Source organism: Somniosus microcephalus, chromosome 8 (assembly GCF_052327205.1).
Source record: "Somniosus microcephalus isolate GS21.2 chromosome 8, FLI_Smic_1.0, whole genome shotgun sequence".
In the NCBI taxonomy this organism is placed as follows: domain Eukaryota; kingdom Metazoa; phylum Chordata; class Chondrichthyes; order Squaliformes; family Somniosidae; genus Somniosus; species Somniosus microcephalus.
In genome coordinates this window covers 71,143,705-71,168,141 of record NC_140994.1, presented here as the reverse complement: position 1 = coordinate 71,168,141, position 24,437 = coordinate 71,143,705, and the positions used below count along the sequence as shown (strand labels likewise).

The window sequence follows — 24,437 nt, the reverse complement described above, 5'->3', positions numbered from 1 at the left end:
GAAATCCAAAACAAGAGGGCATAATCTTAAAATTAGAGCTAGGTCAGTTAAAAGTGAAATCGGGAAGCTTTTTCCCACACAAAGGGCAGTGGAAATTTGGAACTCTGTCATTCAAAGGGGTGTAGATGCTGGGTCAGTTGAAATTTTCAAGAGCATGGGAACAGGAGTAGGCCATTTAGCCCCGCGACTGATATTGATAGTTTTTTGTTAGGTAAGGGTATCAAGGGATGAGATTATGTGGGTAAATTGAGTTGAGGTACAGATCAGCCATTATGGAATAGAATGGCAGAACAGGCTCAAAGGGCTGAATGTTCCTCAGCAACTAATTATCGTAATTGAGTAAGTTGACATTCCATTTTACATGGGATTCTGCAATTTTTTAAAAAGCTGTTTTAAAAATCAAATTCTTCAATTCCAACAATGTTTCTGTGAAAACCTTAAATTAGTGGCCTTAGAAATGTGTCTTAAGTAGCTGCGGCCACTTTGTGACTTCTGTTTTGCTTGGTTAATATTGTATGGAGAGAGATTGTCATTAATGTGGGCTAGGACATTGGGAAGTCAGGGGTCCTGAAGTGTTCCTTGCAGTGACATTCTTTTATTCCATGCCCTCCTACTCTAATTCCCTATATGTCTGGATTGGTATGGATTTGGATATCGAGTGGATCTGACTAGAATGGGATTTTTTAAAAAAGACTGCATCCATGCCGTGTGCTGCTGGGGGAGGTTGGGACCTTTGTCCTCACTACGGTTGTGGGTCTTGCACAATATGGACATCTAGGTCCTGAATGTATGTCTGAATCACATGCCCTCCAGTACCCCATCTGCAAAAACACTCGCTCAAATAAGTCTGCAGCATTGAGATGGGCTGCTATGGTGGATATGAGATGTAGATTTACAGTCTACCCTTAATTCAAATTTGCTAATAAATTATCTGATATTTCAATTTTTGAGCAGTAAATTCACTCTTTATATTGCTTAACATTCTTACAATTCCTCAGGAGAAGGTTTTGGATTGGTGCACATTTTTGTTTCATGGAGAATTAATCACCTGCGATTATTGGCTCTTTAGGAGCACCTGGGTGGTCAGGTGATAAGCCCCCCCATTTTACTGTATGTAAGGCCTCATTCTTTGTTGTCCCTTGAGCTTTCTCCAACCCCTATCAACAGCAGATTATCCATTATATTTCATATTAAAAAATATCTCTGCCATTTGAAATGTACGACAAAACTTCTCTTGTTATCTTTGTGCTTTTAGGGGGAAAGTGTTCTTTGCCATATCTATACTGTATTTAGGTAGATAAAGTGCAAGTCAAAGTTCATGTGTGGCTCAGGGCCCAATATCGACATGTGGACCCTCCACTTATAGGTCATTAGTTCTGTCTGTAACAAATGGGTTAGAGGCAGACTTGTAGCAATGTTCCAGAATGTGAGGCTACTGGAGTTCTGTTTCAGATTTCAAGACTTGCTTGGAGATTTCTGAAATGGTAATTTTTTAGAGCAAGATATGGTTTCTTTTCAGGGCTATCTGCAAATTAGCAGCCTGAAGCTATCCGCATTTTTTTTTTCTTCAGCATTATTAAGTTAAGTTCATAACTCGGGATGATGAGTACATGTCAGTTCTGTGCTCTGAGCTAAGCTGGAGATGTAGATCCTGAGGCCCACCACTAATAATTTGTTACTTCTGTACTACACTCCTATTTGTAAGTGGAGGTTGAATAAGAAAGCTAATACGCTGTTACAGTAGGTTTAGCTTTCCTCATTCTTTCGGGGGGTGGAAATCAACCATCACATACAAAATTCCTTCCCAGCCACCTTTTTTTCTAGTCTGATGTGCTTTGAGATGCCTTATGTTTACTGTTATGCTTCAGTGCTCTTGCAGTTGCTTGGGGTGTCAATACAGCCTCTGGCCAAAGTACTAAGGGCACACCCCAGAAAACAACAAAGTAAAGGAAGGTCACTGGACTGCCTAGTGTGAATTTCTTTAAGGGACACAGAGTCCTTGGTGATTTTTCTTCGCCTTATGTATAGGTAGGTCATATATATATGCTAACCTTAATAGAGGAAGATCATACTTTGTATTAGCTTGGTAAGGTTAATAACTTGATTTTCCAATTCCTGTTATGTTAAATCATAGATACAACTTAAATGTACCAATTACAGTATTTATTATGCAGCATGCTGAGTATTGCAAAATTAACACTTCGGTTATCTTTTGTTCAAATAGTTCCTGTAAGATTATTGTGCTATAATGTTTAACTCCAATTTGTATAAGTGGCCTGAGGTGCAAACATTACATAAAATAGTAAATATAAGGGGATCTCCCATGGCATTAAATATAAGAGGATCTCCCATGGCAATGCTTATTGGTGCCAGTCAGAAATCATGACCTGGGGATCGAGGACCCGGGCAGGGATCCAAGAAACAAATTGAACATTTTTTACATAAGCTAGATTAGCCAACTGCAAGGGTGACAGTTCATGCATGCAGAGAGGTCTGAAATAATATACATTTGTTGAGGGGCAAGAGGCACTTAAGCATTGCTATTATAAAACTTGGTTCTTGGCCTTCCATGTACTTGCTGCATTCTTGGTTTGGCAGCTCTCTCCTTTTAAGCACACCAGTATCTCTCCTTCTCTCAAATCAGCTGGATATGGTTAAAACAATTGCTTTGTTTAGCTTCATGTAATTTCATGAGCACAAGACTATCACTACCAGCTAGAATATCAGAAGGTAGACATTGGCCCAGAAATTCGGGTCTGAGGCTTCCCGCGGGTGCAAGCCTCCGACCTGCACTTATCTAGCGCGCCGGCCGTTGTGCTGTGGGCCCGCGTGGGATTCCGATCCTGGGCCTGCACCAATTGCCGACGCGCAGTGCTTGCGTATCCCAGGGCGCAGTTAGTTCGAAGCATCCCCTGGGATCACGTGGGCCATGGAGAGCCAATCGTAGCAGGGAATCTCTATTCATAGATTTGACAGGAAGACCTGTCAAATCTATGAATACAATTCAGCCCCAAAACATAACTAAAACTTCAAATAAAATTTTTTAAAAATCACATTTTTAAAATAACTATAAATTACATAAAATAACTATTTTAAACAATTTTAATTTTTGAAAATTAATTAGTTTTTAACGGGGCTAAAAATAAACTTACCTTTAACGTATTTAAAAATAATAAACTGTGGAAAAAATATTTTAATTTTACTTAATTCACCACTTACCTTTTTTGAGGATGTAACTGGTAAAATAGATAAGGGAGAACCAGTGGATGTGGAATATTTGGATTTCAGAAGGCTTTCGATAAGGTCCCACATAAGAGATTAGCGTGCAAAATTAAGGCACGTGGGATTGGGGGCAAGGTATTGACTTGGATAGAGAACTGGTTGGCGGACAGAAAGCAAAGAGTTGGAATAAACGGGTCGTTTTCCGAGTGGCAGGCAGTGACTAGTGGGGTACCGCAAGGATCGGTCCTAAGACCCCAACTGTTCACAATATATATTAATGATCTGGACAAGGGAATTGGATGTAATATCTCCAAATTTGCAGACGACACAAAGCTGGGTGGGAGGGTATGCTGTGAGGAGGATGTCGTGAAACTCCAGTACAATTTGGACAGGTTGGGTGATTGGGCAGAAACATGGCAAATGCACTATAATGTGGATAAATGTGAGGTTATCCACTTTGGTGGCAAAAACAGGAAGGCAGATTATTATTTGAATGGCAATAGATTGGGAGAAGGTGAAGTGCAAAGAGACCTGGGTGTTCTTGTGCACCAGTCGCTGAAGGTAAGCATGCAGGTGCAGCAGGCGGTTAAGAAGGCAAATAGTATGTTGGCCTTCGTAGCAAGAGGGTTCGAGTACAGGAACAAGGATGTCTTGCTACAGTTGTACAGGGCCTTGGTGAGACCGCACCTTGAGTATTGTGTGCAGTTTTGGTCGCCTTACCTGAGGAAGGACGTTCTTGCCATGGAAGGAGTGCAGCGAAGATTCACCAGGCTGATACCTGGGATGGCAGGAATGATGTATGAGGAGAGATTGTGTCGATTGGGCTTATACTCACTGGAGTTTAGAAGATTGAGGGGGGATCTCATCGAAACCTATAAAATTCTGTCAGGCCTGGACAGACTAGATGCAGGAAGGATGTTTCTGATGGCCGGGGAGTCCAGAACCAGGGGTCATAGTTTAAGGATAAGGGGTAAGCCATTTAGGACTGAAATGAGGAGGAATTTCTTCACCCAGAGAGTGGTGAACCTGTGGAATTCTCTGCTACAGAGGGCGGTGGAGGCCAGTTCATTAAATATATTCAAGAAAGAGTTGGATATATTTCTTAAGGCTAAAGGGATCAAGGGATATGGGGAGAAGGCAGGGACAGGGTACTGAATTTGGATGATCAGCCATGATCTCATTGAATGGCGGAGCAGGCTCGAAGAGCCAAATGGCCTACTCCTGCTCCTATCTTCTATGTTTCTATGTAAAAGCAGGCCTTGCGACTGCTTTTTTTAAAGCATAGCTCCTGGAAACTTACCCTCCCGGAGAAATCTGGAAAAAAAACCGGAAGTTCCAGGCGTACGCGCTGCCTCTCCGGCGCACGCGTTCGACCTGTGAAGCCCTTCCTTTAAGGGAATGGAAGTTCCGGTTTCCCGCGCATGCGCAGTGCATGCACGAAACCGGCACTTTCGTTGGACCTACGCGTGAGTACCCAGCGTGTACTTACCCGTGGGGATCCAAATTTCTGGCCCATGGTCTCAAGAAGCCAAAAGTCAATATTTATCTGTCTGCATTATATAAGCTACATGTGAAATGCATTAAGGTTCCCAGTTTCAACCAACATTTTGGTTTTTCAATTTCAAACATGGCTTTAAATAATGAATATTTTGTCTTGCTGTGCTTCCTTCACAATTGAAGATATAAAGTACGATGGCCTGGAAATTGCGATCGGAGGTGTGCCACCTGCGTATGCCTCCGAACTGCAAGAAAACTCCATACTTACTGATATACCTATCAATTCGTCCAATAAAAGGCGACGAGTTAGGAACGTAACTAAAGGTTTTTATTGACTAAATAACAGAGCCCACCCTCGTGGGTGATCGGGTCCAACAAGGAGGAATACCAGCCAGTCGACTACCTTTATACCTGGGCAGGTAGGTGGAGCCATGGGCGGAGTCGGAGGTGGTCAGCCCAGGTATAACAGCGCGACAAGAGGCGACCTCGTATCGTGATACAACAGTGATAACGGTGATAACAATACAACAGTGATAACTATAGTGTAACGATAAAAGTGGTTTACCACATTCACCCCTTGTTTAGATTTGAGTCCGGCGGGGTGAAGTGTACTACCAGTTCTGGTATGTCAGTCTGTCCGGAGGCCTCGTAAGCCTCTCCGATCGTCGCAGCGGCGGTGCTGCATTATCCGGTGTTAGTGCTGGTGTCTGCGTGGTCGGCGAAGGCTCGTGGGGTTCCGGCATGCCGTCTACCTGGGCTGGAATTGGGGGGGTGGTGGGGGGGGGTAAAGGTGGTGTCTCCGGAGTGCCCGAGGGTGCGAGGTCTCGTAAGGAGACAGTGTCCTCCCGCCCGTCTGGGTAAGCCACGTAGGCGTACTGGGGGTTGGCGTGCAGGAGGTTCACCCTCTCGACCAGGGGGTCTGTTTTATGGGCCCTCACGTGCTTTCGCAGCAAGACGGGCCCCGGAGAGGTCAGCCAGGTTGGTAGAGTGGTTCCCGTAGTCGACTTCCTGGGGAAAACAAACATTCGTTCATGGGGGGTGGCGTTAACGGCAGTGCAAAGTAGTGACCGGATGGAGTGCAGCGCTGTCGGGAGGACTTCCTGCCAGCGGGAGGTTGGGAGGCCCTTAGACTTTAAGGCTAAGAGGACGGCCTTCCATACCGTCGCGTTCTCTCTTTCCACCTGGCCGTTCCCTCGGGGGTTGTAGCTGGTGGTCCTACTTGCTGCAATACCTCTCGCTAGTAGGAACTGACGGAGTTCCTCGCTCATGAAAGAGGAGCACCGGTCACTATGTATATAGTTTGGGAACCCGAACAAGGCGAAGAGGTCGTTCAGGCATTTAATGACCGTGGTACTGGTCATGTCTGGGCAGGGGAAGGCAAAGGGGAAACGGGAGTACTCATCAACAATGTTGAGGAAGTACACATTACGGTCAGAGGACGGGAGGGGCCCCTTAAAGTTGATGCTCAGGCGCTCGAAGGGGCGGGTGGCCTTGATCAGGCTTGCTCTGTCCGGCCTAAAGAAGTGCGGTTTGCACTCGGCACAGGTCTGGCAGTTCCTGGTTATGGTCCTGACCTCCTCGATGGAGTAGGGCAGGTTGCGGGCCTTAATGAAGTGGTAAAGTCTGGTGACCCCGGGGTGGCAGAGGTCGTTGTGGAGGGTCTGAAGTCTATCACTTTGCGCGCTGGCGCATGTAATTCATGACAGAGCATCGGGGGGTTCGTTCAGCTTACCTGGCCGGTACAAGATATCATAATCGTAGGTGGAGAGCTCGATTCTCCACCTCAAGATCTTGTCATTCTTGATTTTGCCCCTCAGCTTGTTATTAAACATAAAAGCGACCGAACGTTGGTCGGTAAGGAGGGTAAATCGTTTGCCTGCCAGGTAGTGCCTCCAGCGTCGTACCGCCTCCACAATCGCCTGGGCCTCCTTCTCGACCGACGAGTGTCGGATCTCAGGGCCCTGTAGGGTCCTTGAGAAGAAGGCCACCGGTCTCCCCTCCTGGTTAAGGGTGGCGGCTAGGGCGAAGTCGGATGCATCGCTCTCGACTTGGAAGGGGATGGACTCATCCACTGCGTGCATAGTGGCCTTGGCAATGTCTCCCTTAATGAGGGAGAAGGCTGCGTACGCTTCCTCCGTAAGGGGGAAGGATGTGGACTTCATGAGGGGTCTGGCTTTGTCCGCATAATTGGGCACCCATTGGGCATAGTAGGCGAAGAGCCCCAGGGTTCTCTTAAGTGCCTTAGGGCAGTGGGGGAGGGGTAGCTCCATGAGGGGGCGCATTCTTTCGGGGTCGGGGCCGATGAGTCCGTTCTCTACTACACAGCCAAGGATGGCAAGGCGCGAGGTGTTAAACACACATTTCTCCTTATTGTAGGTGAGGTTCAGCCGTTGGGCTGTACGGAGGAATTTCTCCAGATTCACGTCGTGGTCCTGCCGGTCGCGGCCGCAGATGGTGACGTTATCTAGGTAGGGGAATGTGGCCTGCAGTCCGTTCTGGTCAACCATCCGGTCCATCTCCCTTTGGAAGACCGAGACCCTGTTGGTGACACCGAACGGGACCCTAAGGAAGTGGTATAGGCGCCCATTCGCCTCGAAGGCGGTGTACTGGCGGTCCTCGGGGTGGATAGGGAGTTGGTGGTAGGCCGACTTAAGGTCGATGGTCGAGAATACGCGGTATTGTGCAATCTGATTGACCATGTCAGATATGCGGGGAAGGGGGTATGCGTCCAGCTGGGTGTATCTGTTTATGGTCTGGCTGTAGTCGATGACCAGGCGATTTTTATCGCCGGTCTTAACGACCACGACCTGGGCACGCTAGGGGCTGTTGCTCCCCTCGATGATGCCCTCCTTCAGGAGACGCTGCACCTCAGAGCTAATGAAAGCTCTGTCCCCAGCGCTGTACCGCCTGCTCTTGGTAGCGACGGGTTTGCAGTCAGGGGTGAGGTTAGCGAACAGGGAAGGTGGCGGCACCTTGAGGGTGGATAGGCTGCAGGTGTTACGCGGTGGGCGGTTTAACCTTCGCTGGTTGTCGACTGTGAGTGGGGGGAGGGGTCCACCGTATGCTAGGGTTACACTTTGGAGGTGGGATTGGAAGTCCAGCCCTAGTAGGACGGCAGCTCAGAGCTGGGGGAGGACGAGGAGTTTAAAATTTTTATACTCTGTACCCTTAACCGACAAGGTCACAGCACAGTAGCCGCTAATGTCCGTGGCGTGGGACCTCGATGCCATCGAGATTCGGTTGCGCGTTGGCAGGACAGGGAGGGAGTAGTGGCTCACCGTGTCTGGGTGGATGAAGCTCTCCGTGCTTCCGCTGTCGAACAGGCAGGTCGTGGCGTGGCCGTTTACTTTGATGTCCATCATCGACTTGGACAGGTGGTGTGGGCGGGCTTGATCCAGAGTGACGGAGGCTAGTGTGTAGGTAAGCGAGTCGTTGTCGTCTGCGGGCGAGGCGGTCGTCGGGTCCGGGGGCCCGGTGGCAGTCGGGCGTGGTGGGTAAAATGGCGTCTCCCACGAGGTAGGACAAAATGGCGGAGAAGATGGCTGCCCCCATAACTCACATGAGGCACTATTGGGGTCGGTTGCCTTGATCAAAGATGGCCGCCCCCATGACTCACGTGTGGGGATGCTGGCCTCAGTTGCCGTGAAAGAAGATGGCCGCCCCCACAGTTCGCATGAGGCACTGCTGGCCTCTGAAGATCTGCTCCTGCAGGGCTTAGAGAAGTGGCCTTTCTTCCTGCAGGTTGCGCAGGTAGAGTTCCTGGCTGGGCAGCGCGACCTCGGGTGCTTCTCCTGGCCGCAAAAGAAGCAGCCGGCGGCCCGATCGCAGGTGCCCGATGTCGGAGCCGGTACCGGGGGTGGCGGGCCCGGGACGCCGACGCTGAGGTAGGTCCCGGGGGCGGCGCTGCGAAGGGTATTGCGGTAGGGGTCAGGCCCGAGTCCCAGGGTCGCGAGCAGTACCTGGAAAACGCCTCCTGGTCCTGATGGGCCACCTCCAGGGAGAGAGCGAGGGCTTCAGCTTTGTCCAGGTCGAGGTCTTTAGCTTCAAGCAGTCTTTGCCGTGAGTAGTCGGACCGTAGGCCTTTCACAAAGGCATCGCGGATATTATCTTCCGTATTTTCAACAGCCGTCACCGCTTTAAAGTCACAGTTCCTGCCGAGTGCTCTTAGCGCCCGTAAAAATTCAGCTACAGACTCTCCTGGCTGTTGCGGGCGGGATCTTAGGAGGTGCCTGGTGTACATGTAATTTACCGGGCTGTGGTACTGCTGTTTCAGTAGGTTGATAGCGGCCTCGTATGTAGTCGTGTCCTGGATGAGTGCGTATACTCTCGGGCTCGCTTGGGCGTTCAGAAGTCTTAGTTTGGATCTCTGCGGGACGCCGGATTCTTCCAGGTAGGATTCGAAGCAGTCCAGCCAGTGTTTGAAGTTGAGGGCTGAGTTTGCTGCCTGTGGGTTTAGATCCAGGTACGGTGGTTTGAGGGCTTGCAGCCAAGCCGGCTGGTGTGGCTGGCGTAGCCCGGTGTCTGAAAGCTGCTGTGGCTGTGCTTCTGGGAGGGCTTCTGGCTGGCCAGTAGTAGACATCTTTAAAATTTAGTCAATAAAATTGATATACCTATCAATTCGTCCAATAAAAGGCGACGAGTTAGGAACGTAACTAAAGGTTTTTATTGACTAAATAACAGAGCCCACCCTCGTGGGTGATCGGGTCCAACAAGGAGGAATACCAGCCAGTCGACTACCTTTATACCTGGGCAGGTAGGTGGAGCCATGGGCGGAGTCGGAGGTGGTCAGCCCAGGTATAACAGCGCGACAAGAGGCGACCTCGTATCGTGATACAACAGTGATAACGGTGATAACAATACAACAGTGATAACTATAGTGTAACGATAAAAGTGGTTTACCACACTTACCTGCTGCCTCCGGAGCTTCGGACTCTTGTGGTCCTGGGCCTGCAGGCGTATGACTGTGTAAAGGCCCACGAATCCCAGGGGCACATGCGGTTCGCAAGCGTCCCTGGGATCATGTGGGCCAAGCCAACCAATGACCTGGGGATTCCTATTATGCTTATGGGGATTCCATTTACGTACGGAATCCCCATAAGCATAATAAGAAATCACCTAAAAAAAAAAAATACAATTTCACAACACTGAAATAAAAAACATGATCACAGGTTCAAAAATTAATTAAAATACCATTTAATTAAACATTTAAAATAAAAAAAATATTTTTTGAAAAATAAATTCAAACATTTTTAACTGGGACAAAATTGACAAACTTTAAATGTAAGTGAATGCTTAAATCATTTTTTTAAATGTATTTTAACATTTATTTAAACCCTTACGCTGGTAAAGAAGGCCTTATGCCTGCTTTTACCAGGCCTAAGGGTTTGGTGGGTATTCGCTGGGCAGTAGTGGGGCAAATAGCCCAACTCTGTGCTGGTGAAAGTGAATTTCCAGTGGATGGGTACGATCTGTCAAGGAGAAACTTGACACATCGCAAGTTATGGGTTTTCGCGCATGTGGAAACCCGGAACCTGTGGCGCACTTGCGACACAGCGTAGGCCATCATAGGCCCCGCAAAATCTGGGCCAATATTGTAAACAAAATTTTTTTTTTGACACGGCTCATTACAACAGCTCCTTACCTAGCGTAACAAATTAGAAGACTTTTTATGGTTTACTATTTTTATACCGAATACCAAGAATTACAAAACATCAGAAGATTTTATATCTTCCATTTCTGATTATACTAATGAGTATAACTAAAAGGTTTGTCTTAAATAAACATGTTTAAATTCAGAACTTTTACTCAGAACCTCCCTTTAAACTTGAACATTTTTCAATCTTTCCAAAATATACTGCTCTCTTTCTGCTGTTTTGTTCTTTTAAGATCCATGCCTATAAACAAAATGCGGCTGTCGCGACCATTTATAATACATTATTATTGCAAAATACATACTTTTTCCATGAGTTATAAATGAAAGTTATGAGAGCCAAGACCAAGCTGAACAAAACAAGCTTAAGGAAATTAGCAGATCTCCAGATCCAGGTTCCTCAGAGGGGTTAGGCTTTGGGATAGGTGGGAAACTTATTGATTGAATTTCCAAAGGGACATGGATAACTTCATGGGTATGAATACTGCTTTTGTGATTTATGTAATGTTTACCGTGGTTGTTAGTGTACCGATGTTTTTCGTATTCCTGCTTCAATTGCAGACCAAACAAGATGTCTGCTAAAATGATTTTCAGAATGATTGATCTTGTTAATTACCTTTCTCCATGCTAATGGTTTATTGGTAGCTGTGTGATGACTGGTAGTTTTCATATGACTAGCACTTCTTGATTGGTAGTATTCAGTCCCACTGTTGCTTACAGTGAGTCAGAGGGTTATGCTGTTACTTAAGGGGTGTGGGGGAGGGTTGGTTATCTGCAGTGGAAATGTTTATAAAGTATCTAAGTAACTTCCCTGGAGATGGTGAAGTTTTTAAAATTGTTTCTTGGAAAATAGTATTTTTCTTTTGCAGTGCAGCTCCATAAATAAATGTTTATTCCCATCTCTCGTTCTCTCACCTTTCTCGCTTGTGCGCTCCCATCTTGCTCTCTCTCTTTTAGCTCACTTTCCTCTCACTTCCTTTATCTTCCTCTCCTCTCATTCTTACTTAGAAACCTTACTTGGAGCCCACAGTTAGCAACTGATGTGGGAAAAAAGGGGCTTGCAAATTTTTTTAGGAAGTACTTTACAATTTGGTTGTCCTTGCTAAGAAATTCACACATGAACAAATTATAATACATTTGCATATCAGCTACAATACATTTTCTTATAAGAATCTGTGATGTCCAGGAAGTGCAATGGTTTTGTGCCATTTATAATGTATTTTACCATCCAGTGGTGTTCTGTAGTTTTAATATATTACCAATATGTTGTGTGAAAAATCACACTTAAGCTGGTTGCTTTAAGTGTTGAGATATTCATAATTCATTATTTCAATTTACTCCTACCACTACTCCCACTAGTGACAGAACTGTAACCATCTGTACTTCGCAATCTTGTGTTGCATAGCTCAAAATGCTCTCTCTAAGTGCAACCTAAGTTTGAAAGGACAAAGTCTATAATTGTTTTGTTGGGTATTTTTCACAGTTCTGATGGACATGGTGAGTGTACAAAATCATCATACCATGACATTACTGAGATCCTAGTGGGAGCACTGCTATTTCATAGAATAGAATCATAGAAATTTATGGCACAGAAGGAGGCCATTCGGCCCATTGTGTCTGTGCCGGCTGAAAAAGAACCATCCAGCCTAATCCCACTTTCCAGCTCTTGCTCTGTAGCCATGTAAATTGCAGCACCCAAGTGCATATCCAAGTACCTTTTAAATGTGATTAGGGTTTCTGCCTCTACCACCTTTTCACGCAGTGAGTTCCAGACCCCCACCACCGTATTTATGAATTCTTTCTAATGAAAAACGATATGACTTGTTAGTTTCATCTTGGCTTTCAAGTTTTATAATTGAATTTTAATGGTTAACTTTTTTTAAAATTCCCAAGCAGCTTTATTCTTCCTACTGAAAATTGTACGTATAATGCTACTTCAATTTATATAGCCAATGCAACAAGATTGTCTCTGGGCACTTTACTGAGAGAGAGATGGACTCTTGGAAGGAAGTAAAAGAAATTGGGAAAGAGGAAGTTAGAGAACCTAATGGCATGATTAAAGAGAGATTTTCTTTTTTGAAGATTATTGAAGCTAGAAGGGAAAAGGGTAGCAAGGCAGAGTGATTTTGGGGGAGAATTCCACAGGGTAAGGTGAAATAGCTGAAAGATCGGCCTCTGATGGTGGAGCAGATAAGAAAGCTAATAAGCAGTAATCTCGATTCGGAGGAATGAAGATCATGGCCAAGATATGTGCAGGATGGGGATGTAGTAGGATGGGGCAAGGTCATGGAGAGATTTGTAAGTTAGGATCCAAATCTTGGAATCAATTCACTAGAGAGGATAAGAGTAATCTGTGTGTGGGGCTTTGTACACAAAATAGATTATATCACAGCTGATTGTAATTATGCATATGCTATATTGTTTGGTAAAACATTTTTTTACAGGGATACTTGAAGGACTTTTGTAGTGTGTTCATCACATTGCAGATGGTCAATTTCAGCATATTCTTTTAAGAGAAAGAAAGGTATTCATCTCGTGCTACTTTTTTGTGAACTAGAGTCAGAAATATGCAAGTTCCTTCCAATCTGCAAACCTCACTCAACAGCCATTAACCTCTAACCTCTGGGCTTGCACCAATTAGACTTTGTTCATTGTTTCTTTAAAGCTGCAAAATGATAGGCCAGTTAAATACAACTGAACCATGGTAGAATAATATATTGTACAATGCTCCTATGATTGTACAATAGTGTATCATCTGAGTTAACATGAGCAAAGCAACGAGAGGGCCACTCGTAAACTCTAATTCAAGCACTTTCCCAGTAATTTCGTACTACTGGACGTGGATAGCACATACTTCATGTTTGGTTATTGGCATTACTGTTTGTTGCTGTGGTGCAAAAATTATATTTAGCAGAGGATTTGTTAATGCTGTCAAGTGTTTATAGCATTTTTGAAAAGTATTTCCGGTAAGCTAGAATTATAGGACAGCCATGGAAAGGACTGACTTCCCACAGTACAGAGCTGCTTTTTTATTTGAGGGACATTTTTACACTCTCCACAATGTAGAAAACTTACACCATTGCATATTAAGTGACAAGGAATTCAAATGTGGCACCAGTTTGCAATTGTGTTAAACAGCAATGTGCCCACGACATAATAAGTCTTTTGGAATGTAATGTCATAGGAACAGATTTCATAATTCAGAATACTTCCCTGCAAAAATTTGTTTCCAGGTGGAAGATATGGACCAAACTGTGACCATAACTATGGATTGAATGGGGTATTAAGCAGCTGAGTGAATATTGAACCCTTATCCCATTTGGGTAAGTCCAGGAAATATTGTACCCCTGATCTCTGACATAATGCTATGCTGACAGATCATATAACTTGGGCTTTAAAACTACGAACTCAGTTCATTGTAAAAAGTAAAGTTCTACAAGAGGAAAACTTGATTAGATTAAATTGCCACACATTACTTAACTCTCACTGGTACATTAACTAGTTTTCTAAGTCTAACATAACAAACATTTTAAGTGTTTACACTTGTTTCCCTCCATCAGTTGTTTAACAGAGGTTATATATTAAAAAAAAACATGCATTTATATTGCTCTTTTAACATAGGAAAGCGCCCCATGGCGCTTCACAGGAACGTTATCAAACAAAATTTGACACTGAACCACATAAGGAGATATTAGGACAGGTGACCCAAAGCTTGGCCACAGAGGTAGATTTTAAGTGTCTTCAAGGAAGAGGGAGAGGTAGAGTGGCAAAGAGGTGTAGGGAGGGAAGTACAGAGCATGGGGCCTAGGCAGCTGAAGGCATGGTTGCTAACGGTGGAGCAAAGTAAATAGAGGATGTGCAAGAGGCCAGAATTGGAGCAGCGTAAAGATCTCGAGGTTTGTAGGGCTGGAGGAGCTTACAGAGATAGGGAGGGGCAAGGCCATGCCTTCAGGTGCCTGGGCCCTATGCTCTGCAATTCCTTTCCGAAGCGCTTCCGTCTCGCTCCCTGTCTTTCTTTTTAAGACACTCCTTAAAACCTACCTCTCTGACCAAGTCTTTGGTCACCTGTCCTAATATCTCCTTATGTGGCTGTCAAATTTTGTTTGATAATGCTCCTGTGAAGCACTTTGGGATGTTTTACTACGTTAAAGGTGCTATATAATGCAAGTTGTTTTGAGGAAAAACTGGAAATGTTTGAACTTGGGACTTCTGTTGGGAATACTGCCTTCTATGCAGAGGAAGCATCCAGTTTTGGGTAGGATGGTGGAGGCTAAAACCTTAGAATAATTTAAAAAGCAGCTGGTTGCTGTGATGGCCGGGGAGTGGGGTGTAGGGGATGGAAGAAAGAAGCGCAGCAGACAGAATGGGACGACTTCTGGATGAATGAGCTATGATTGGCCAAAGCCGTGTCTCTATCTAGTGTGCATGTAGGTTAATTCTGCTCCTTCAAGTTACAACTTTTTAATTCTCCAGCCATGGTATTGGGCCCAGTAAGCCACTGCATTGGGGGTTTGACCCTAGTACCAGTGAAACCAAAAACATTTTGAAGACATCTTGTATGCATGACTCATAGGCTGGTTTGCCTGAGATCAGTGGCACGTTTCCAGATCGGCAGACAAGCATCCCCATCCTCTTTGAGGGCATGTTAAGAGCTCATCTTCCAAGAGCTGCCTTGGGCAACAGCTGCTGGATGCACGTGTAATGCTGACTCACAGCATATGTCCTACGAGTATAGAATTGCATCTGCATTAGGGGTTAAATCATGACTACATCAGAAACTAGTAAGGATTCCATTATTCGCTTGCATTTAAATTTCAGGACTGGTTCCTGAATTTGTAGGGTTTATATTGTAGTGGCTGGGAGTTGGGGCGTTTCCACTTGAGCTTGTTCTTTGAAATGACTGTTCATGTGCAAAATTCGTTATGGTTTGTGACTGTGTAGCTGTTTCTGTGTCTTCCTTAGTGGTTGAGAAAGGTCCGCACAGGCCAGTGAACGTAAATACTTTGCTGGTCTCTACAGCCAGGTGATGATAGTCAGTGCACTGGTGGTCAAAAAGCATCGCCACCTCTGCCAATGAGGCTGTGTTCTGATTATACAATTTTATATTATATAATCTGAAGTTGAGCAGTTTACTTAAACTCAGCCGTGGCTCAGTTGGTAGCACCCTCGCCTCGGAGTCCGAAGGTTGTGGTTTCAACTCCAGAGACTTGAGCACAAAGATCTAGGCTGACACTACAGTGCAGTACTGAGGGAGTGCTGCACTGTTGGAGTTGCCATCTTTCGGATGAGATGTTAAACCGAGGCCCCGTCTGTGCTCTCAGGTGGACATAACCGATCCCATGGCACTATTTCAAAGAGCAGGGGAGTTATTCCTGGTGTCCTGGCCAATATATATCCCTCGATCAACATCACAAAAACTGATTATTTGGTCGTTATCACATTGTTGTTTTTGGGACCTTGCTGTGCGCAAATTGGCTGCCGCGTTTCCTGCATTGCAACAGTGACTGCACCTCAGAAGTACTTAATTGGCTGTAAAGTGCTTTGGGACGTCCCGAGGTCGTGAAAGCCGCTATATAAATGCAAGTCTGTCTCCTTTCTTGCTTTCACTCTCTCTCTCGCTCTCCTTTTTCTTTCAAACTGATTTTTATAGTAATGTTGTGCAAATAGTGTTCTTCCATATCCATCCTCTCTCCTCATCCGCGCTCTGCTCTCTGCTCAGGTTGGGCCAAGAGTTTAACAAAGTACTATTTTTATAGCTTCAATTAGCTACAAAAATAAAATAATCAGATGGTTGACCTACAGTGATGAATTAGTATTCAATTGGTAGCCTACAGTATTGAACAGCTTAAACTATTTTCAGCACATGATGAAATTGTACATTTCAGGTGCAGGAGCAAGTAAAGAAGGGACATGTAATTCTATAGGAAATGGTTACCTAAAACATCATAATTTGATGGTACTCATTAGTACCTTGTTTACTTGGCACGGTTCACAAAATGTGCCAAGTAAACAAGGTACTAATGGTTCCTTCCAATTACTAACAGTTTCAATATATACACATAAATAGCCAGTTGCAGTAATAACCTAGTTTGTTTTTAAAAGGTCTCATGTATTTCACTGCTTCATTTGTAGGTATGGTACGTCCTATCCAAATACAATGACCAGGCAATGAAGAAGTAAATCTATACAGATTAGTAAATGCAATAATTTGCATTTTGAGTATTTGTTCTTCAAAGAAATGTGTGTTTTTTTTAACATTTTGTATTCATTTGTACTGGTCACAAATTTTGTTGTTGTTCTTAACCAACATAATCAGATATTTATCCAAACATCATTGCCATGGGATTTCCAGCTGAGAGACTTGAAGGCGTCTACAGAAATAACATTGATGATGTAGTAAAGTAAGTACTTGTATTTAGAAGTTATTTTTCATTTTCAGTTGTGGATCTTGAAAGTTTTCTCAACAGTTGATGATGGAGAACTATGTTCATTGGAACCTCTGATACCATTTCAGTATACTTATGGAAAAAGACCTTATAGAAACTAGTACGTTTCTGTTTTTAAAAAAATATATTAAAAAAATGGTTTATGATGGTAGGCTTAAAATGTATACCCTCTTGATGTCTTGACTCGCATTTTCATTCACACTTATTTCACACAGAGAAGGGAAGGGAATTGTGCGTTTGAATTTGTGGTTTGAATGTTGCTTTTTCCAAGACATTCCCGCTCCATAATTTAAATTGCCAAAGTTTTACATTTTTAAAAAGGAACTCTAAATGACATTAAAAAACATTTTTGGTGGGAGCCCTGAAAGTTTGTGGTTGTCCATTAATTCTTAGGTTAAAGAATCACTTAATGAAGTTATGTTTTATTGCAGTAATTTTTTTAACTGGAAACTATAAAAACTACCACTTTCTCTGTTTTTCTCCCCGCCCCCCCCCCCCCCCCCCCCCAGTTATTTGTCCCAGAAACGTCCCGGTTTTTGACTCTTATCAACACATTGTCCATTTCAGATCCATTTCTTCCTAAAATTTGCTTCTGGTTGGCTGAAAATTAGTCAAACTTTTTTTTTAGACCAAATTTTGTTTTAAGCTGATCAGGAAATAAATTAGTGTAGTTTGAATTGACCATGTCATACATCAGCAAGTCAGACCTTTTATGACCTACTCCACATAACTAAAAGCAGAGGATGAACAATTGCAAGAGGCCCAGTAGAAGTTGTCACTGAAATGAGTTGTCTTTTGGTGCTGCTTGTTTTTGCCAATACAAGCTGAATGGTGTACCGTTTCTGTTCTTGTACTAAAAACTATAAAATCACTGTGTAAATCTTACTGTTGTGATGCTATTCATTGCGCTTTGAGTTCCTGATGTAACATACCACTAAAAATGTAGTTATGTAACCATAGAATAGATCAGTAACAACAGCAGATATCTTCAGTGCCAGGACAGTTCTGTGCTTTCCTTTGCTGTAAAGCAGTGTATTTTGCCGTTTTATAATTCTAGACATGTTCCTTCAGTAGTCCTTCCAAAAGTATTTTAAAAATGCTTTAGAAACGATGGTGAAGCTGTACTGTTTTTATTGATCAGTGCCATTTTCTTTGGCTTTGGCTACACGTCAGGTTGTTCCATCGACGCAGAACTTGGTTTTACACATATGTGAAGTCTTGTGGATCTTTTCTAGGAAGGAAGTGATTTGACCTGCACATGGCACCCTGGGCAATTGGCACATTTGATATTGGGAGCTCACTGTATGGGGAACTCTGGGTGCCAGCCTATATCCCACAACTTGTTAGTGCAGCATGTTGGAGCATTCCTGAGAGTGACCCTAAAGTAAGATGCTGTTTTGGGATGGTGGCTCTTGACAAAAAGTGAAACATTCCGATGCACCAAAGTTTTAATAATTTATACTCTACCAAAGCTACACAAATTCAAACTCTGCTTTCCAGAGGAATGCTTGAGGGTCTACAGGGACACATTACTACATACCTCATTTTGCCTCAAGACCTACTGAACACACCATACAGGCCAGGACAGCTCTTGTTCATTGCAGCAGGAAAATGCACCCCAAGCTATGATGCAGACTGGTTATCCCTCCAACAAATGTGGAAGATAGCTGTGGGTCATTTATCGGAACAGATAATGTACAGGCTATATCTGGAGCTGAGGAAACAAAACCCTGTGTTCGTGTATTTCTCCACAGGAGACATCTTGTCTAATCCCACTGTCCTGCTCACTTCCCATATCCTTTAATAGTATTTTTTTAAGCCATGATCTAATTCCCTTTTAAAATATTTTTTGGACTCTGCTTCAACCATGGTTTGTAGCACAGAATTACACATTCTAAGCATTATCTTTGTAAAGATTCTTTTTCTAATTTCCTCTTTAATTCTGTTCTTGATTTATCTTAAATTTGAGCCCGCTCACCAACCACTGGAAATAATCTGTCACTGTACCCAATTATAACCTCTGATAACCTCAAGATCTCTATCCGGTCACCCCTTAAGCTTTTCAGTTCCAGAGAATAAACGCCTCAATTTCTCATGTCTTTCTGCATAACTATGATCAAGATTTTTTGCTTGTACTCCCCTACCTAGAAGACCACTCCAGGTATTGATCACTCTGTATGAAGAAATGCTTTCTCACAGCAGTCTTTGAAATTGCTTTAACCAGTATGTACCGATACCCCATTGTCCTGCAGTTGTGGTTTAATGTGAAATAGTGCCATTTAACCATCTCCTGTTCACCACCTAAGCACTCTATCGGTCATTCTATTTCTTTTCCTGTGTATGTTTTATCCCCTTCCCCTTCCTTTTTGTTCTGTTCCCTTTTAAATGTTGTTCATCTATAATATCTTCCAGTTCTGAGGAAGTGTTTATACCCGAAACATCGACTTTGGTTCTCTCCGCAGATGTTGCCTGACTGAGTGTTTCCAGAATATTCTTTTTTTTATTTGGGATTTTGTATTCCATTTGGTATCTTGTGTATCTCCTATAAGAACCACTCTTTCACTCCTTTCAAGGCTGAAAATCTCTGAAGTTTTTCTAATTTTTCCTCCTATCTTATTCCTTGGACACCAAAGATCAGCATTGTAGCCTTCTGTTTACTGCTTACAAGGTTGAGATGGTTGCTTCGCGCCTCAGTGACCAGACCTGAATGTAGTACCTGTACTCGAAGTGTGGCCTAACCAGAGCTCCATAAGACTTTAGCATGATGGCCTCATACTTACAATCTACTGATTTGGCAATATAGCTTTGCAATCTGCTTGCTTTGTTGATTGCTGCTAGGTATTGACTTGACATGGTGAGTGTTGAGTCTGCTATCACTTCCAGATATCTCTTTGCCTCTCCCATACCTACATTAACACTATTCATTTAATTTAAGTAAGATAGGCACCCATTTTATTTCTTCCAATGTCTTAATGCATTTGTCTACATTGAATTTAATTTGCCTTAGTTCTGTCCACTTGTACCTCCTTCGCATCTTCATCAGACTAGACTGCCCCCAAGTTTGGTTTGTAGTCAAGTGCAAAATTTTAGACATTGAAAGATAAATGGCTTAAAAGTAACCAGTGGAGAGGCTGAAAGAGATGTGGGAGTGATTGCAAATGACTGGCTATGGTAACTTGAGTCAAAGTAGCAATCGGCAAAGCAAGTAGTATCTCCGCTGTATTGCCACATTAGTAGAATATAAGCTTGAAGCAGTCATGCTGAAACTTGAAGAGATATATTTACGAAGTGAAATAGAAAGGTTAATCTGGAGCACTAATTCACATGGATCTTTTGACTGCACGACAAGGGAACATAGGTGCAAACTAGGAAAAGGCAAGTTTAGAACCGATTTCAGAAAGCACATATTTTCGCAGAGAGGTTAATACCTGGAATAATCTTCCAAGTAGGAATGGAGCCCAAGGTTCTGGAACCATTAAAGAGGCAATTTGATGCTATGATCAGGGAAATTGTGGGTATCCAAGTAAAGATGAGCTGGACTTGTCTTTGTGATACTAAAGTTACTCAGTTTGGATATTTCTTGGTTAGCATTCAGAATATGAACGGATCTTGATCTGCTTTGTTCTGTGAAGCTATTCACTGATTGGTGTCTCGGCTAATGCCAGTTGAGTGCTTCTAACAGCCTGAAATGGTATGCGTCTCTGGAGAGCTATCTTAAAATGCCTTTTATAAAGTAGAGATTAAGGGGGAGAAATTCAGTTGTTTGCGCCACCCGTTAGCGCCTTAAGAGGGCGATAAGTGGGGCGCGAGGCCTGGGCGCGGCGAGACCTGCGCCTCTCGCGAAATTGAGTGGACATTTAGCGGCGGCGCAAAACCGCAACGCCTGCTCAGCTGCACGCGCAGCTCCTGACGTCATTTCATGGTGCAACTCCCTTGGGGCGCCCCGGACCGGAAATTCAGTGGCGCCCCCCTCCTTTCCGCCTGGCGCTCCCAGCGACTGGTTGACTGGAACGGTTCCCAGTCGCTGTGGGGCTGGGGGGGGGGTGCTGTTTAAAGGGGGCTCTTCCTGGCTTCTTTGTGGTAGCCATTTTTGGCCCACTCCTTCATAGAGAGAAAGAGATTTGCAGAGAGACAAAGGGAGAGAGCTTTCTGCATTGAGTCAGCGCTCGCAGAGGTGCTTCGGCCCAGAACTTTGTAGTTGGTTTGCTTTTTCACTGGCATAACCTTGAGTGGTCATATACTATGGGGGCTGCAATGGGTGGAAACGTTGGGCTTCTCCATTACATTGAGAGGGCTCAGAGACGCTGAGAGAGAGTGCCAATCATGGCCAGACGGAGGAGGGCCAACAGGCGTCGGCACAGGAGACCTTACCGTCCCAGGGTTTTCCGCCAACAGTTCTCATACCTCAACATGTCTGCGGAGCAGTGTTTTCGGAGGCTGCGATTCAGCAGGGAGGTGGTCACTGAGCTCTGCCACCTGCTTCAGCCAGATCTGCAGCCTCAACTGAGGAGCAGGACGTCTCTGTCGGTGGCAGTGAAGGTGACAGTGGCTCTCAACTTCTATGCCACCGACACCTTCCAATCCGCTACTGGGGACATTGCCAATATCTCCCAGTTCGCGGTGCATTGCTGCATCCGTCAAGTCACGAATGCCCTCTTTAAAAGGAGACGTCAGTACATCTCCTTCCCCATGACCCTGGACAAGCAGCAAGAGCGCGCAATGGGATTTGCAAGAATATGTAGGGGGTGGCGCATGGGTCCAGTCAGTTATGCCTCTGACTGCCCGTGAGCAGTTCGAATCGCTCCCACGCCCCTGAGATTCGCGACACCGGACTTGGGTACAGGTAGCGATACAGAAAAGACTCGAGTAGACAGGTGGTTTGGATGTAAGCAAAACTCAGGATTATATTAAACAGGAAAAATTAATACAGTCTTATGAGAAGTTACCGGTGTGTGTGTGTGATAATATATTAAATAAATAATTACAGGCAAATACAAATAACTATATACAGGGAATGGGGAACACACGGCACATCGAGGGAAAACAACTATCTTAACAATCCCCTTATCCTTATCCCACCCCCTATACCTAACTAGATTAAGCTATGAGGGGCCAGAATTTATGCTCACCAATCAAAAGGGTTTGTTGGACTCAAAACAGCAGTGGGGTTCGGGGTTCGCTCTTGGTGCTCTCTGGAGCCTGCCGTCGTCACGTGGTCTCCGGGCGCTGCAAGGGCATTGTCCAGGTTCTAGTACCCCAAAGTTAAAGTCTCTGTTTGGGTACTTTACCTTGCAGGGATGATGATTCTTCTTCAGCCGACAGTTTGAGTTTGCATGAAGGTAGTCGCAGGTTGGCTGAGGCTGAAGGCCCGATGATTCGAAGCCTACTCTCAGTTCGTCTCCTCAGTTGGTCTTCCTCAGTTGGTCTTCCCTCCTCCCCTCGTTGCGTCCCGCCTCGCCTGGCCTGAATTGTCCGTGTCCGCCTGATGCAGTGCTGGGGCGATTTGCAGATGGAGTGGCAAAAGGCACGGTCAAAGGCCAGGGGGGTAAGCGCGGGACGGGGAAAGAGCGACAGCCACGAGGGCGAGGGGCCGAAGAGCCGAGCAGAGCAGAGAGAGAAGAGAGAGATTGCTACCCGGGGCCTTCAATTATACTCTTTTCGAAAACCCTTATCTGCGCGCCAAATCAGGTTAGTTCTTTGTCTTAATCTTGGCGGGCTATTTTAAATAATGGTAGCAATCCATACTAACTGTTTTTAGATGGCCGGTAATCGCATCTACCGGCCCGATAATTGACTTGTTTTGTCAGGAATGTTCCTTGATGGGCCTGTCCAGCCTTGATGGCTTTCTTAATCTGTTTCCGATTATATATGTAAACTGCTTGATGGTCTTAACTATAGACCTAACTGAATTTAGATTTGTCTCCAATTCGGTCTAATACATAATTCAAAGTCCTGACAAAGTTTCTCTTCACAGAAACTGCAGCTTTGGTTTCAATCCAGAAGCTGTCTGCATTGCAGAGTCCATTTTAAAATCTCACAGGCTTTCTGCCAAGAGGCACGGACACCATCTTGGGTAATCTTTTTGATTTAAAATGTCCACGCAGGGTCCCGTTTATTAATAACAACCTTTGGGGAAATGTAGAAATTTTGCAAATCTTACAAATAGCGGGCTTCCCCAGGGTCCAGGGCGCCATTGACTGCACGCATGTGGCTTTGCGGGCGCCGCAAGAGAATGCCGAGGATTACCGCAACCGGAAGGGGTTCCATTTGTTGAACATCCAGTTGGTGTGTGACCACAGACAGCTGATACTCGCTGTCAATGCCTGCTTTCCAGGCAGCAGCCACGATGCCTTCATCCTGCACCAGACTTCTGTGGCAGACCTTTTCGAAGCCCCAGCTCACCCAGGAGGCTGGCTTCTCGGGGACAAGGGCTATCCTCTGTGCACGTGGCTGATGACCCCAGCACCCCTGCTGAAGAACGATAGTGAGAGCCATCAAGCGACCAGGAACATCATTGAGCACACAATCGGCGTGCTCAAGCAACAGTTCCGCTCTCTGGACCATTCCGGGGGAGCCCTTCAGTACTCACCTGAGCGAGTCTCCCATTTCGTTGTAGTGTGCTGCATGCTGCATAACCTGGCTATCCTCAGGACTCAGCCACTGCCACCAGACATTGGAGCACCAGCAGAGGAGGAGTAGGAGGAGCACCAAGACGGGAGGGAGGCACAAAGTGCAAGGGCCGTCCGTCAGCGGCTTATTGCAAGTCGGTTCTAGGCCCCCTCTGAGGGAATGGCTTGTGCCATTGAAAGAACATGAATGGAACCGTTCCGCAACCCCTAAGCCGGTCAAGGCAACAAATAGTTCAAAGAGCAAACATGCACATTCTGAATAAAGACACTTCTTTATTTAACAAACTGTGTGCCCTTCCCGCATGACAAAGTAATAGAGAGAAACCCCCAAAAAAGCAGTCAGACACCTAACTGGCTCTCACAACCTGGAGACAATGAACAAAAGAGTAACCAAAAAATGACCACGATCCTCAGCCTTCAATAAAAAAATTAACAGCATTTTGCCACACCTCCTACTTTTTGCCCCTCGAGGGTGATCTGCTTCGCTTGCGCGATTGGCCCCTTCCCACTCTGCAGCTCCTCCGCAATGGGACCCCAGTGGCTGCAGCAAGGCTGGGGGAAGGCTGCTGAGTGTCAGAAACTGAGTCGGCAATGCCCTTGAGGTACGGCCTGGACCAGCTCTGGGCCTGGAGGGACCGGCTGCTGACTGCTCCAACTCTGCATGGGTGGCAGCAGTCTGTCCTACAGGTGGTGGCAGCTGCAGTGGAGAAGTGACAGTGTTGGCAGTAGGAATGCTGCCATCCTGACAGAGGACAGCCACTCCCTGGTCGGACGACACACTGGCACCCCCACGGGGCAGCACTGCAGCATGCGGAGCAATCTGCCGAAGCACAGATTGCTGGCCTGCTGCGGCGCGGCGAGGGCCCCGGCGATTCGTGGCCGATCCAGCGAGGGTGGCAGCAGTTAGTGCTCGTGTGGCCTCAATCTGCGTCTGCATCAGACCAGCCACTGACTGCATTGCACCACTAAGCACTTGCGTGGAAGCCGCTTGTG

The 24,437-nt window shown here is 45.2% G+C and overlaps 1 protein-coding gene across 4 annotated transcripts in view; it reads left to right on the top strand.

Annotated features, from left to right (window-relative positions):
* Positions 1 to 24,437, top strand: part of ptenb (phosphatase and tensin homolog B) — a 160,760-nt gene that overhangs the window by 32,169 nt on the left and 104,154 nt on the right. For all 4 annotated transcript variants that reach the window (XM_085994867.1, XM_085994869.1, XM_085994866.1 and 1 more), the window contains exon 2: positions 16,686 to 16,770. In XM_085994867.1, coding sequence (XP_085850993.1) covers positions 16,686 to 16,770 — 85 coding nt within the window. The remainder of the gene's footprint in view (positions 1 to 16,685; positions 16,771 to 24,437) is intronic.